The sequence below is a fragment of the Loxodonta africana genome, chromosome 8, assembly GCF_030014295.1.
Source record: "Loxodonta africana isolate mLoxAfr1 chromosome 8, mLoxAfr1.hap2, whole genome shotgun sequence".
NCBI classification, from domain to species: Eukaryota; Metazoa; Chordata; class Mammalia; order Proboscidea; family Elephantidae; genus Loxodonta; species Loxodonta africana.
This window is the reverse complement of record NC_087349.1, coordinates 22271172-22287184: the sequence shown is the minus strand read 5'-3', so window position 1 is coordinate 22287184 and position 16013 is coordinate 22271172. Positions and strand designations below refer to the sequence as shown.

The 16013-nt window shown below is 42.9% G+C and overlaps 1 protein-coding gene and 1 non-coding gene across 3 annotated transcripts in view; both read right to left on the bottom strand.

Annotated features, from left to right (window-relative positions):
* Positions 1 to 15500, bottom strand: part of GRM8 (glutamate metabotropic receptor 8) — a 913900-nt gene extending 898400 nt beyond the window's left edge. For both annotated transcript variants that reach the window (XM_064289754.1, XM_003407246.4), the window contains exon 1: positions 14940 to 15500. In XM_064289754.1, coding sequence (XP_064145824.1) covers positions 14940 to 15449 — 510 coding nt within the window. In that variant the 5' untranslated portion in view covers positions 15450 to 15500. The remainder of the gene's footprint in view (positions 1 to 14939) is intronic.
* TRNAK-UUU (transfer RNA lysine (anticodon UUU)) lies at positions 14237 to 14309 on the bottom strand. The gene has a single exon. It is a non-coding gene; the product is annotated as a tRNA-Lys (tRNA).
* Positions 15501 to 16013: the final 513 nt, after the last annotated feature.

Here is a 16013-nt window from a genome sequence, read left to right as displayed (position 1 = left end):
AGATCAGCATGGAGCTGACAGATGGAACATTCTGTTAAGGAATGGCGCCGGGCGATATTACTTCGCTTAGAGAAGGAAGCTGTGGGAAAAATATTCTCCACTTAATCTATTTTATTTTCAGCAAAGTCTTATCTGTAAATATTAATTTATACACTAGCAAAACTCACTAGATGCTTTAGCTGCATGAATATAAATGAAATAAAGTAATCCAAAGTAAAAAAAAACGGAATTTCCAGTATCTTCTTTCCTCAGGCAGAAGGAGGGGAAAAAAATCCAAGGATTTAAAATCCCATTTCGGTGGTTTCAAAGACAAGAAAACATGTCTCATCAAGCTCCTATTTAAATCGGTGGGGTTACGAGAGGGGAAATTATAAGTTAAAGTACTGAATCATTAAGAAGAAGAAGCATCATTTAAGTCCTTTTCGACACAGAACCTATTTCTAAGTCACTCAAGAACACGTTGCAGTCAGGATATTGCAAATTCTCTACATTTTTGCCTTACGGGGGTCTATGAGCACCTTGTGATACAGATACAATTGCAGATATAATTGCTCCCAGTTTTTTCAAGGGCCAAGTGGACAGAAAGACAAAGCCAGGAGCGCCCCAAGGATGGTGGCTTATCTTATTGGAATGAGGCAAAGAAACCACTTCAGTGAACAATGGAATATTATTTAGCCGTCAAGAGAACAGAAGTTCTGATACATGCTGGGTAAACCCTGAAAAATGATGCTGCGTGAAATAAGTCAGACACAAAAGGACAAATACCGGATGATCCCACCTACATGAAACATCTAAGATAGGCAAAGGCAGAGAGACAGAAGCAGATCAGTGGCTGGCAGGGGCTGGAGGGGAAAGGAAATGGGGAGTTATTGCTTCAGGGGTACTAAGTTTCTGTTTGGGGTGATGAAACACTGGGAAATAGATTGTGGTGACAACTGTACAATATGGTAATGTAACGTCACTGAATTATATGCTTAAAAATGGTTGAAGTATCAAAACTCTTTTTGTTATATTTTATCACAATAAAATTTAAAAAAAAAAAACCTACAGAAGGAAAAGAAAATTGATTCACTGATAATACATTCAGCTTCTCTCTACAGTTAAGTGTGTATCTTACATTCAATGAGAACAATACGAACGGTAAAGATTTGCATGCAGCAAATGAAAAAAAAAAAATCTGATCTCAAGTTACATGGATTCCCAAAGTGCAAAAGTGGAGGGGGGTGGGGTGCCTCTCCTGGGTCTGCTAGTTCCTTCCTTAAATCCCTTATAAATTCACCCCCTTCACCTCTTCCTACCCCTGCTGAGAGAGCACAACTTCCTGCCCCCGGGATGCTGGGGATTTTGACTGAGGCCCCTAGTTTTGTGTTCAATAGGAGCTGGGGACATAGCCCTCCAACCTTCCTTATTCTGAATCCTTCTTTGTAAGTAATCATAGCTGAACATGACCTGGGCATCTGGTCAAAGGTTCATAGGACCCCCTTTGCCTGAAGTCTTCTTCCTTTCCTGGCGTCTCTGCCTACACATCCATCCTTCTTGATGGTGCAAAGGTTACACACTGGGCTGCTACCCAAAAAAATTAGCAGTTCAAACCCACCCAGCAGCTCCTCAGGCAAAAGACCCGGTGATCAGCTCCTGTAAAGATTACAGCCTAGAAAACCCTATGGAGCAGTTCTACTCTCTCACATAGGGTCGCTGATGAGTCAAAATCAACTTGACAGCACCCAACAACAACAATAGCCCATCCCTCTAAACCCAGCCCAGTCCCACATTCCACAGGCAGACTCTGATGATAGCCGCCACCTCCTTGGATGAAGGCTCATGAAGCCGACCTTTCCTCTGAACCCTAACACCGTACTGTAGCCATTATTTCATTGCTTCATGCTGTTTGTCTGCTGTTATTTTATATACGTTAGTGATTTCTCCTCAACTAGATTCTGAGACGTGAAAGCTTAGAATCTTCTACTTCTGTCCTAATATCCTCTAGAACATCAAGTACAATGCATATACCTGCAGAATACTGAATAAGCACCTGTCGGTGGATTGATTGAATATTACCTGCCTACCTGTTTCACTGGACCTCCTGAGTGGCACAAACGGTTAAACACTTGGCTGTTAACTGAAAGGTTAGAGATTTGAATCCACCTAGACCCCACAGGTGTCAGAGTAGAGCTGTGCTCCACAGGGTTTTCAATGCTAATTTTTCAAAAGTAAATCGCCAGGCCTTTCTTCTAAGGCAGCTCAGGGTGCACTCAAATCGCCAACCATTTGCACCACCCAGGGACTCCTTGGGCAGGAAAAGAGTATGCTCATTTCTTAGCTCAGCTGGCTGGAACATGTGGCTGGTGAGGTCCCACTCTCAAGTCTGAACCTCAGGTAAACTAGACAGCCTTGCTCCGCTCCAGAGCCTATATGGACCTATTAATTTGTTGTTTCTTGGCCAATGGCTATACCTTTAACACTAACCTGCCATTATTCACAAAATGGGGCAAGTCAGTACGAATGGCTGAGAAATTGAAGGAGAGGTACACCTCAAAATGAATATCCTATTGATGGTGGGCATCAGTGTCCTCTCATTACCATCTTAACTAGCATTTATGGCGCTCACTATGTGCCAGAGATTTTGCTTAGGACTCATGGACATTATCTTCTTTACCTTCATTAAAAACTTTATGAAGGAAGTATTACTATTACCTCCTTTTTTTAAAGATAAGAAGTCTAGGGCTTAAAGAGATTAACTATCTTGCTTAATACTAGCTTAATACTTATACCCAGCTAGTAAGGACTGTATCTGAATTTGAACCCAGATAGTCTGAATCCAGAGCCCTGACCTATTTCATATGATTCATATCAATCCATTTTACCCAAGGGTATCAGCACCACTAGATAAGTGCATTACAATAATCTATAATTTGATCAGGCATCTATCTCCTGATGATAACAAATATCTATAAGCCACAAATACCTATATGACAAATCTGCATATGTATGAAATGGCATTTGTTCCATAAACAACATAAATGCAAACATTCTCAGAGTAACGTATCTCAGATGATACATTATTTTCAGAAGTCTAATACATAGAATCACCACAATATAAATACTTAGGTTTAAAGTGTAAGAAACAGTACAAGCACTCATCAAAGCTGGAGGTCATTCTTACTCCTCAGGGAGGGAAGCAAGAGTGGGATGCTTGAGCAAGGATATGTCACCATCAACAGGTCCCAAAGACACAAGTCCCAAGAGAGCCACGTGGGGCACAGTGGCGGAGACAGAGAGACAGATCTATGGCTTTTCTGGAGCTGGAGCAGACCAGCAGGCCTGAGGCTATATTATACCAACCAACCCAGCCTCCCTAAGACTGGTGGGAGCCTGGGAGAGTCCTGGAGAGAGAATAACAGCCAACACTGAAAACCCGAACCTACCAGCTTGCTGGGCCTAATGGAGTACAGCAACGAGATTGGCCTCATACTGGAAACAGATAAAGGTGGCTGGGGACAAGGTTATGCCTGGACCTCTTCCCACCCCACCAGCCTGGGTCTCATTATATATTTAAAATACATAAAGATGACATGTATATTTTTATGTCATTAAGAGTGTTCAGGGATCAGGAAAATCCCTAATTACAGCTAAAAGAGATGTCTCCATCTTTTGCCAGAGAGTGTGTTATATCAGTTAGCTGGGTAAATAGGCCCTTTCCCCACCATGGGGAAGCAAGGGCCTCTTGTGACCCTCTATTGATTAAGACAGCTGTGGAATGTTATTTGCAATCTCATTGCATAATGGGAGCCAGGAGGTGGCTGTCATGGTTTTTGCAGACAAATTACTGGTAGCTGAGACAAATCATAGCCTCACTCCTTCGTCTCTTACTGTTCTCAACTCCCAGTTGATATGTATCTTACAGGGTTTCTTAAATCAGCTGTAATATTGTCTCAGGTAGTAAAAATGAGTAAAAGTGGTCCTCTAGCTGATCCTGCCTTGGAAATCGTGTTCAAGTGACCGTTCCGCTGATCATTACTCCTGAGCTATGCATCATTCAATAAGGAATACAATTTCCAAAAGAATGCACAATTAAAAATAGATCCAGACAGCAGCCGTTGTGATTATCACCAATATGAACCGAAATCCAACTGGCATGAGTCAAAAGAAAGGAGACTGCTGCCAGACAGAACGTTGTTAAATCTCATATTTTGGTTTGTGAACTCTGACCTGCTAAGTCAGCCAGCCTGCAATTCACATGGAGCAATGGTTCTCAAAGTGTGGTCTGTGAACCGGTAGCATCAGCATCACCTGGGAACTGGTGAGAAACACCAGTTTTACTGAATGAGAGACTCTGAGGGTGAGCTCAGCAATCTGCGCTTTAACGAGGCCTCTGGGTGATTCTGATCCATGCTAAAGTTTGAGGCCACCACCCATCTGTTTGTCCTACTGTGGTGGCTTGCATGTTGCTATGATGCTGGAAGCTATGCCACTGGTATTTCAAATACCAGCAGGGTCACACATGGTGGACATATTTCAGTGGAGCTTCCACACTAAGACTAGGAAGAAAGCCCTGATGATCTACTTCTGAAAAAGAGCCAATGAAACCGCTATAGATCACAACAGAATATTGTCCGATATGCTGGAAGGTGAGCCCCCTAGGTTGGAAGGCACTCAAAATACACAGTGGCCATAAGAATGGAAGCGAGCACACCAACAGTCATGAAGATGGTAGAGGACCAGCATTCTGTTGTACATGGGATCACCACGAATCAGAACCAACTGGATGGCAACTAACAACAAAGCTTGGGAACCACTGGTCTGGAGCTTTCAGGTTTTAAGTCATCCTAGGAAGGTACAACTTTGGTTGTAAGAAGCTACCTTCAGAAGAGTCTGGGGAGAAATGTGTTGAAACCAAACAAAACCACAGCAAGCTTTAAGGTAAATGAGTAGAAAGAAGACCACAGTAATACCCTTCCTCAAACATATTCATTTGTTTACATATACCCTGACTTGTTCTAGAAAGGTTTTCAGACAACTTCTTAAGCAAAAAATACATAGCATCCAGTCACAAGCCATTCTCTTAGGAAGATTTCTCACTGCTGTCAAAGTAACCTCGTTATTTAAAGCCACCGAAAAAAAAAAAACCGAAAAGATAGGCATTAATCAATAAGGGAGCTCTTAAGATGTCTTCAGTGTTCACTGGAGGATTTCAGACCATTCAGAGGCTCGGGAAAAGGAAACAAAGATTTAATTTAAATTTGCCCGTTTTAACATCTGCTTTACTCCACCAAGAGCTCCTTTAACGGGCTGGGCTGTGACCATCGCACAGATCCTGAGTTAGTACATGTCCTGAAGCACCATGGCCTGTGACGTGTGCCTAGGTTGTATGGGTTGGCCTTATAGCAATCATTTTTGATAATTCATTACTTCAGCCACCTTGTTGGTCCAGTCCCTGGGTGGTACAAACGGTTTACGTGCTTGGCTGCTAACCAAAAGAAGGTCGAAGGTTCGAGACCACTCAGAGGCACCTTGGAAGAAATACCTGGTGATTTACTTCTGAAAACACCAGCCATTGAAAATCCTATCACACAACTGGGTCACCAAGAGTTGGAGTCAACTCAACAGCAACTGATTGGTTTATTGGTCCAAGAAGGGCTGTATTATACCAAAATTCGCTCTAAAGATAGTAGTGTTTGAATGAGGTTCTAACATTGTTTTAACTATTTTACAAATAATAAATAGTCCAAAGAAACCAAACCAAAATAACCTACAAGTAAAGGATTTATTAAATAGATTATGGTCTATCTACATAATGAAAAACCAAGCACCCATTTAAAAGCTTGGGCGTCCAGATTTCTTAAAAGCTCTCCAGGTTATACTGATGTACAGCCAGAGTTGGCAAACACTATGTAGATTTATATTAACCAACATGGAAATCTTGCCCAGGTATATTATTAAGGAAAAAAGAAGCCACAAGACACATCTCTATCAATAAAATTGGGTGTGTGTGTAATCTTATTAATAGTATGTGTTCGAAAGCAGACCTTCCATTTCACACTATTTATTTATTGCTTAAACTTGTGTATTTTACTTATTTAATTTTTAACTTTAAAAATCTGTTTAGAGAAAGTAATGTGAATTTATATGAAAAGGAATTAGCACACGAAGATAGGAACTCCCAAAATATTCCATGTCTCCTTTTTCCTCCCCTTCTCCCTCCTTCTGTTCCTTTCTCCAAAATAGTATAAAAGTAAAATAAACAAAATTCTATTTCAGTCTTATCTATCAACATATTATTATTTCCAAGACTTGAGGCTGGGGTGAAGGAAGGGAGTAAGAGAGAGGAGTCATTCAGTCAGTCATTTAACAAACATTTATTGGGCTTCCAGACTAGGTCCATACTAGGAACTGGGAATACTTCAACAAGCCATGTATACACGGATCTTGCCCTCATGGAGCTTCTGCTCTAGTGTTGCTGTTGTTAGGTGCCGTTGAGTCTATTTTGACTCATAGCAACCCTAAAGGACACAGTAGAACTGCCCCATAGTAGCCCGTAATCTTTATGGGAGCAGATCACCAGGTCTTTTCTCCTGCAGCGCCATTGGTGGGTTCAAATTGCCAACCTTTTGTTAGCAGCCAAGTGCTTAACCAATGCACCAGGAGGGCTCCTTTATGGTCTAAAACCAAAAACCAAACCCATTGCCATCAAGTTGACTCTAAGTCATAGCGACCCCAGATGACAGAGCAGAACTCCTCCGCAAGGCTTCCAAGACTGTAATCTTTACAGAAGCTGACTGCTACATCTTTCTCTCACAGAGCTGCTGGTGGGTTCAAACCGCCATCTTTCAGTTAGCAGCTGAGTGCTTACCCACTGTACCACCAGGGCTCCTTCCTTTATGGTCTACTAAAAAACTAGGGGAATAAAAAATTTAAAAAAAAAAAATTGCCATCAAGTCAATTCCACTCATGGGGACCCCATGTGTGTCAGAGCAGAACTGTGCTCCACAGGGGTTTCAATGGCTGATTTTTCAGCAGTAGATTGCCAGGCTTTTCTTCCAAGGTGCCTCCGAGTGAACTTGAACCACCAACCTTTAGGTCAGCAGCCAAGTGCATTAGCCCATTTGTACTACCCAGAGACTCCTGGTGGGAGTAAATAAACAGCTGCAATGGGGTGGGCTAAATGCTAAGAAGAAGTGGAGGCTGCTTCTTTGTTACATGTAGTCAAAGGAAATGAGAAAAAACTCCCCAGAGTAGAGAAGGATCTTCATCCTGAGGGTGATGGATAGCCAGGAAAGAGTTCTAAGAAGGGGGTGACATTACCAGAGCTGGGTTTTTTGCGAAGTATCTCTGGCTGTGAGCTTAAGTGCAGGAAATCTCAGGAAGTACCCATTCTTCCCCCAGTGGCCCCCCTCTCAGCCATTATCCAAGACACTACCTACCACCTCCTCTCAGGCAAGGTGAATGGGCTCCTTACAAATTTAAATTAGAGCCGGTTACAGTTCCACTGCACTGGGTTTGTTTTTTTTTTTTTTTTTTGACAGTAGTAAAGGATCAGCCGGAGGAATCCATCTTTCTTTCCATTATCTATTTGCCATCAAATAAGACTTCACATGAACTATTACCTCCTGTTCAGCTTATTGATTGGGCTCATTTATCTGTCCATCTAACTAGGGGATCCTGAATATGGCAGATTTACCTTTTCATAGCTTACAGTTAATAAAGCCCATTGTATGCAATAAATAACTTGCAAAACCCTCTCAGCTTTATGGCAGTGGTTGTTACCATTGGTAGTCTTTTGGAAGAGAATATATCTTCGCAAATATCGCAGGGTAGGGAAATGGGATGCTTCGCTGTACTTCATTTCCTTAACATGAAGATCAATGTTAGCCATTTATAACCAGCACAGTTCCACAGGGGAAGAAATGATCTAGTCCACCCACAAATGGATTTCTGTTTAAAAGTCTCATTTGATTGCTCAAGGAAGTATACACAACAGACAATCTAACACCTATGCTTCAAGAGTAGAAAATTAACAAGGAGGCAAAGTTCACTAGAAAAACAAAAGAGAGAAATTGTGTGGGACACTGTCCTTTTATAACCCGGATGCATCCTCGTGGACACTAATGTGAGCTACCTCCAAGCATCGGTGTGCTATTTTTAACTTAGAATGTTCAATCTCTGCTCAAAGTAAGACATATGATTAGCGTTTTTGCAGAACAGATTTGCTCTAATTTAAAGGAGAGGGGTAGAAATGTCCTTAAAAAGGGGGGTGAGGGGAAATTTTGAGCTCCTTAGAAAATGTATGCAAATTCCCTAAAATTGCTTTATAAAACAAATTTAAATTAAGGGCCTCCCAGTCAACATTTCAAACTGGTCCCCTCTTTTTTTTTTTTTTTTTAATAATTCTTTTGAAACTACACAATGTCTAACTGAGAGCTGGGCCCCTCTTTTCAATGGTCCCTCTGCAATACAGCACCCATGAGGTGGCATCTCATGGAGCGGAGTTCTGGGTTTGCTATCCTGCAGTTACATGTCACATTATACTGATACTAATATTATCCGAAACCATCAACTTGATGTACGGCTTAAACAATCACCTAGGGGGTCACTCTGTCCCCATATTAACCTATATATGATGTGTGTGTGCGTGCGTGTGTGTGTGTGTGTTAAGGAACAGTAAAACCAAAAACCAAACCAGTTGCTGTCCAATGGATTCTGACCCATAGCAACCTCATGTGTGCAGAGTAGAACTGCACTCCATTGGGTTTCCACAGCTGTGGCCTTTCGAACTCATATGAGTCGGAATCGACTCGACGGAATCGACTCGACGGCACTGGGGTTGGTTTGTTCGGTTTGACCTTTCAAAAATGGATCACCAAGCCTTTCCTCGAGATGCCTCTGGGTAGGTTAGAACCACCAACCTTTCTGTTAGTAGCTGAGCTCTTAACCATTTGCACCACCCAGGGACACCTTAAGGCATAATTGTTGTTGTGTGCCATTGACTCAATTCTGACTCATAGCAACCTTATACAACAGAGTAGAATTGCCCTCAAAAGGCATAGTAAACCCAAACCAAACCCATTGCCATAGAATCAATCCCAACTCATAGTGACCCTATAGGACAGAGTAGAACTGCCCCATAGGGTTTCCAAGGAGCGGCTGGTGTATTCGAGTTTCCAACCTTTTGATTAGCAGCTGAGCACTTAATCACTATGCCACCAGAGCTCTAAAAGTTCAAATCACTGAAGTCTTGCTCTGTGGCTCCCAACCATTTCCCACTCCCCATACACCTGAGGGATATGACATACTCCTCTCAGTACAGGCGGTTCTCAGGGCGAGGCTGGGAGGCACAGGCTTACTCTCTGGGTCCTGTCCAGTCACTTGAAAGGCCACCAAGGTAGTTTGATGCAACACCTCTGGAGAGGAGGGGAGAGGTGAGAAGCCCACCCCACACAGGCTTAAGAACCACTGTTTTGTAGAGCGTTTGGGATTCCATGGTCTGAGGTCACATGGCACCTTCTGTCCCAGGTATTGTCAGGCTCACACCCTTTTCCAACTCTCCTTTGAAGTTAACCAAAAAAATCCAAGCCCATTGTCATCGAGTAGGTTCTGACCCATAGTGACCTTATAGGACAGAGTAGATCTGCTCCATAGGGTTCCCAAGGAGTACCTGGTGGATTCGAACTGCCAACCTTTTGGTTAACAGCCATAGCTCTTAACCACTATGTCACCAGGGTTTCCTTTGAAGTTAAAGGGGATGATTTTCTCATCTGCTTCTGAGCTTTGATAGAAGAGAAACAGAGGACACCCCTTGTCTCTAGATGGGATGAGCAGGGCCAGCTGGGCTCCCAGGCAGAGGAGAGGGCCACCCATGAGGGCTGTCCCTCGAGGCTAAATGGCCCTCCCCTATGGATGCCTGAATATCCTTTAGGGAGACAGATCCCTTCACTCCACGAATAATGAGCCCGCTAAACATAAAACCCTTCTCTGACTACACATAGACATTTTAATATGCAGATGAGTGATCCTACATAGCATCTTTCCTGAAAGCAGGATGAGCTTGGGAGAACACCAAGGAATACAAGGGAGGCTGCTGTGGGAGGGACAAGGCTGCAGAAAGAGGAAGATGGGGTGGTCAGAGGGCTTTGTCTCCTTCGCAAGTTAGCCCTGCAGACCCTGCAGATGAAGAAATGGCTTTTCCATTTAGGATTGTCCAAAAAAAGAACTAAGAGATTACATCTGATTTCAGCCCAAATATTTTCTATATAATTTTAATTATACAAAAGTATATATACGTTCTTGAGAGCTTGCTTGGAGGTTATATTCCATAGACTGCAGAAGAACAAAAACATCTGTCTTGGAAGAAGTACAGCCAGAATGCTCCTTAGAAGTTAGGATGGCAGGGCTTCATCTCATGTACTTTGGACATGTCATCAGAAGGGACCAATCGCTGGAGAAGGACATCATGCTGGGTAAAGCAGAGTGTCAGTGAAAAAGAGGAAGACCCTCAAGGAGATGGATTGATACAGTGGCTACAACAACAGGCTCAAATACAGCAACAACTACAAGGATGACACAGGACCAGGCAATGTTTCATCCTGTTATGTATAAGGTTGCTATGAGTGGGAACCGATCTGATGGCACCTAACAACAACAACATATATAGGTCCAGCTACACTCTAAAAACCTCAGCTAATGTTTGTGGCTGAGCAGGACAATGAGTAAATCCATTAATCAAGACCTTGTTTACACTCCTTACAGTCAAGATTAATCATTCGTACGTTTTCAAACCAAGATGCTCTGCTTTCTTTAACTCTGATTTCCATGGGTCTGTGCTGTCCCCTAGGACAAACTCCAAAAAGCTGTCCTAAATTTCTACCTTTATTCAAAGTCACAGCATTGGGCTTAAGTAAATTATTATTTTTCAAAGTAGAAGTGTAAATCAACCCCAATGCATTAATTTGCTAATCATTCCTTTGGTAACTGTTCTAATAGTTCACATAATTCTTAGCATATGAGTATAAACATAGAATGGACCAATTTCTACTGCTAGAACGACCACCATCATTTCATAAGCAATATCACTGTGGAGTGCTGGCCTGAGGTCTCATATAAATCATCAAAATAAAGTAGCACAACAATGACATTGTAATTATCTAACTCACAGGTGGTTCCAGATTCCACTAGAAGATGGGCTGAGCACCAGCACCCTCTCACTCACTCACTTTTGAAAGAGACAAATGTCTTCCATACGTGAAATGGTCATTGCGTGCTGGTTGCACCAATCACGTCAGTCATGACATCTACTACAGCCAACCCCTCCCCGCCACCGCCTTCCCGGCTAAAATTGACCCACCCTGTGCTTTGGTCCAGGGTGCCAAGAGCAGCTCCTTCAGGTGCTGACCAGTGTCTCAAGAGTTGGCCCAGAGCATCAGACTCTGTTCAAATGGTCAATGATAATTCTCCCCCCGGACAGTTGGGGTCCCTCCAGAATTGCCCAGGAGTGTAAGGAGAGAATGGGTCGGTCAGTGAAGGAAAATGGAGCAGAGAGAAGCCAGGTCCAGCCTGCGTGACAATAAGAGCCTGACTGAAAAGTCCCTGGGTGGCATAAACAGTTAACGCCCTCAGCTACTCACATAAAGGTTGGAAGTTCAACAGACGCGCCTCAGAAGAAAGGTCTGTCGGCCTACTTGCCAAAAATCAGCCACTGAGAACCCTGTGGAGCACAGCTTTACTCTGACACACATGGGGTCACCATGAGTGGAATCAACTCAGTGGCAACTGATTTTACTGGTTTAAGGAAAAAGGACGCCTACAGTGCCAAAGGACACAATCGGGTCCTGCAGGACCCCATTACCTGCATGATCTTGTTAAATCCACCCAAAAGCCCAGCAGTCCTATTGCTGAATCTGTGGTAAAAATAATGTAAACATGCTTTGAAAATCTCAAATAAACCTTTTATCTCCTCCACCCCCCCGCCAAAAAAAAAAAAAACCCCCAACCTTCCCCAAATTCTTGCCTTCTTTGAGCTGGGCACAAGACTACAGGAAGGAGATGGGATTGGTGGAAATCAGACGGGATTGATGGGAATTTGAATTAATGCATAAGGGAAGAGTAGATGGAAAGGAGCGCTCAGCTGCTAATCAAAAGGTCAGCAGTTCAAACCCACCAGCGACTCTGCAGGAGAAAGACATGGCGATCTGCTCCTGTAAAGATTGCAGCCTAGGAAACCCTATGGGGCAGTTCTACTATGTCATATAGTGTTACTATGAGTCAAAAATTGACTCAATGACACCTAACAACAACACAGAAAAGGAGAAGATTCTCATAAAGGTCTTCCTCTTGTCTAATAGTGAATGTTGTTGAGCCACTACGGGAGCTGAGTTCAGGATAGAAAAGAGGTGTTTCACAGCAGGCAGGAGGGAGGTCAAGGGAGAGAAGAGAGAAAGAGTTGGGAAAGTAGCTGGAGCTGGACACCAGCCATAAGCAGAAAATTCCATATAGCACAGAATCGGGACAGCTGGGAGAGATCCTAGATCCCATTGTGTCTGGAAAAGCTGGGGAATTCTGTTTTGCATCTCACCTTCAGGCAAGGGCTCAGCTAACCCAAGAGAAGTTATTAACAACTGCCTAGTTTCCCTGAAGGTTTCTGGAGATAGAGAATTAGAGCCCCCTTGGCCGCTGCCAATTTTAATCTTTTGTCCTGATCACCGAGAGGCTCTTCCTAATGTCCTGCTGAAGCGTCCCCATTATTCCCTGGAGCCTGTCTGTGACTCTTCAGTACTCCTTAGATACAGAGAACGTTTGTTCAGCACCCTCCCCATTTGAGAAGATTTCATTAATCTGAAAATAGCCATTAAGTTGCTTCTTCAGGGAAAAAAAAACCCATTGCTGTGAAGTCAATTCCGACTCATGGCAACCCATATGTTATAGAGCAAAACTGTTCTATTGGGTTTTCTTGGCTATAATCTGTACAGAAGCAGATTGTCAGGCCTTTCTTCTGTGGTGCTGCTGGATGGGTTCAAACTGCCAACTTTTAGGATAGTAGTCAAGCGCAAAAAGTTTGGGTCACCCAGGGACCTTAAGCTGCCTCTTAGCCTCCTCTAAACTAAGGGAATCCATTCAGAGGTGGACAGTCACGTGAATTCCAGCACAAGACGTGGACCAAACTAGATGGTCCCCCAACACATTGCCCAACCCAGAGAGCTTTTGATTCAATTTCTTTCATCTTTTTTGTGAAGTAAGCTTTCCATCACTATGTTCATTTTTGTCATGATATCTGTCATCTGTCCAACTTCTCCACATTCTTTTAAGATTTGTAAACCTAACACAGTTCCTCACGATATAAAACGAACCCTCATTAATTCATAATAAGTTGGAGAAGCCATGTCCCACTGAGTAAGAAATCAGAGCAAAAAGTATTTTCCATTTAAAAAAATTACTACCTTCAAAATTATGTTTATTATAAATGATTGTTGTTGTTAGGTGCCATCAAGTCAATTTTGACTCATAGCAACCCCGTGTGACAGAATAGAACTTCCTCACAGAATTTTCTCAGCTGTGGCATAGTGGTTAAGGACTTGGCTGCCAACCAAAAGGCTGGCAGCTTGAATCCCAGCCACTTCTCAGAAACTGTATGGGGCAGTTCTACTCTATCCTATAGGGTAGCGATGAGTCGGAATCAACGCGACAGCAATGGGCTTGGTTTTGGGGTTTAATCTTTACAGAAACAGATCGCCAAGTCTTTCACCCACAGAGTCACTGGGTGGGTTCGAACCACCAGCCTTTATGTCAGCAGCCAAGTGTTTAACCGTTTGTATCACCAGGGCTCCTTACAAAAGATTACATAAGTCAAAAAATCAAACTTGCTTGGATAATAATAAACACGAAGAGAAAGTTAGTGAAAAACAGTGAGTTCTATGTGAGTAATGTTATTTTCAATGTGTTTTACATATATTATTTCATTTTGCCAATTGTTTTTTCATATATCAACGCAATTTATAGGCAATAGTTTATCAAACCCAAATCAAAGTCTTGACTTAAGCTACTAAATGTGAACTTTAACTCAGTAAGAATTACCCATAACCCATTGCCGTGGAGTCAATTCCAACTCATAGTGACCCTACAGGACAAAGTAGAACTGCCCCATAGAGTTTCCAAGGAGTGTCTGGTGGATTCGAACTGCCAATGTTTTGGTTAGCAGATGTAGCTTTTAACCACTACGCCACCAGGGTTTCCAAAACCTTAAGCCTTCTGCCCAAACAGGGACTTGAACCCTGGACCCTCAGATTAAAAGTCTGATGCTCTATCGACTGAGCTATCCAGGCTCGCCAATAAGAACTGTATATAATTATCCCAAGTCTACATCAAAGCCGTGTGAATGAGTGAGGTTCATCTCTCTTGTAGCTATAATACAGCTGGCAACTTTACGGCCCTCTTATCTCTCAAAGCATCACTCACATCCATACAACAGTAATAAGTACTGTTTTCTCCACACAGGAACTTCTGTCAGAACAGAGCATCCCATGTTAAAGAAGTCTCGCCAAGTAAATTATCTTATACTTCAAGAATAACAAATACCGTTGAGACGTTTTTGTGATAAACGTGCTAATACTTCATTATACCCTTTAAAAACACTGGCTTTTTTAAAGGGCATAATAAGAAGGATATCAATAAGCAGGATAGCCCAAGATGCTGAGGACCCAACATGTCACCAAAATTATCACCTCTTTGTTTGGGGAAAAAAACAGAGCCACAACTAAACTAATTAATTGTAAATAATGGAACGAAATCAACATGTGTAGAAACCTGGACAAAGACTCTCCCGTTTGAGGAACCTGGTGGCAATGAGAAGGGTCTAGAAGCATCTTCACTCTCTTTACTTTCTTCTTCAACCTGCAGCTAGAGTCAATTTGTTAACCTTCCACAATGGTCAGAAAGACAACGCCTTCACCTACCTTAAAAAGTCTTAGAATGTTAGCAACCATGATGGACACGGAGCTTGCTGCAGCACCTATGACGCCAGAAATCTTGTCAGGCTTGGTGAAAATGGGCGGGTCTCCATTTGCACACTTCACATCATAAGCATCTTTCTCTATTAAAGCCTGCACGAACGTCAGCGACTGCTCCAAAGCATAGGTGTCCCGGGAGCACGTGTCAAGGATTCGGACACCCAGTGTGATGTTGGACAGGAGATCAGGATCCTTATTAATCTGGTCAATTGCATAAAGCATGGCCTCGAGCCTGTGGATTCCCTTTTCCTTCTTCAGCTCTCCACAAGGCACCCCTCTCTCTCCCTTTGCATGGATCGGGAACAGACCCCCCAAAATGATGTCCCCATCCATGCGTATGGAATGGGCATACTCCTGGCTGTGAGTTCTTTGCATCATGGTGAGGATCCAGTAGAACTTGGCGGTCAGAAGGAAGAAACAAGGGCAAGAGGCTGAGCGCTTTCCCTCGCATACCATTTTCTCCACAGGTGGCGTTGCAAGCCAAGACCCAAAGTTTATTCTTGCCAGAGAAAAAGGGGGACCACCTGAGGCTGCACCTTCTGGAGGCTACCATCAGGGCCCATGGGGAAAAGGCTCTGTGGGTTTCAGTAAGTTCTCTGGATTTGAATGTCACAGTGAATGTCCATCAGGCTCTGAAGGCTCAACTTTCTCCCCATAGAAATTCAACTTGCCTGGAATGGTAGCAAAGTTAGAATGACATCTGAGGTCCCAACACTGGAGTGAGGTCAACTATTCACGTCCTTGAAGTCAGCCCTGTAGCAGAATTATTCCTGTAGGGGGTTGAGGGAAGGAAAAAAAACAAGGGTTTAGTTCAGTGGGTCTACATTTTCATATCTTTAAGCCCTGTTTACACCAACCTCTTTTTTTTTTAATTTTCCCTTTTCAGTAAGAAACGAATTCTTTGTGTCCCTCAGTGATTCTGAACACCTGGTTGCACTGTAGCTAAACGGGGAGATGGATGACTGTTGGAGCAAGAGAGACAGAAAAGTATCAGAAATTAGGCTGATTCTCCCAAGCCAA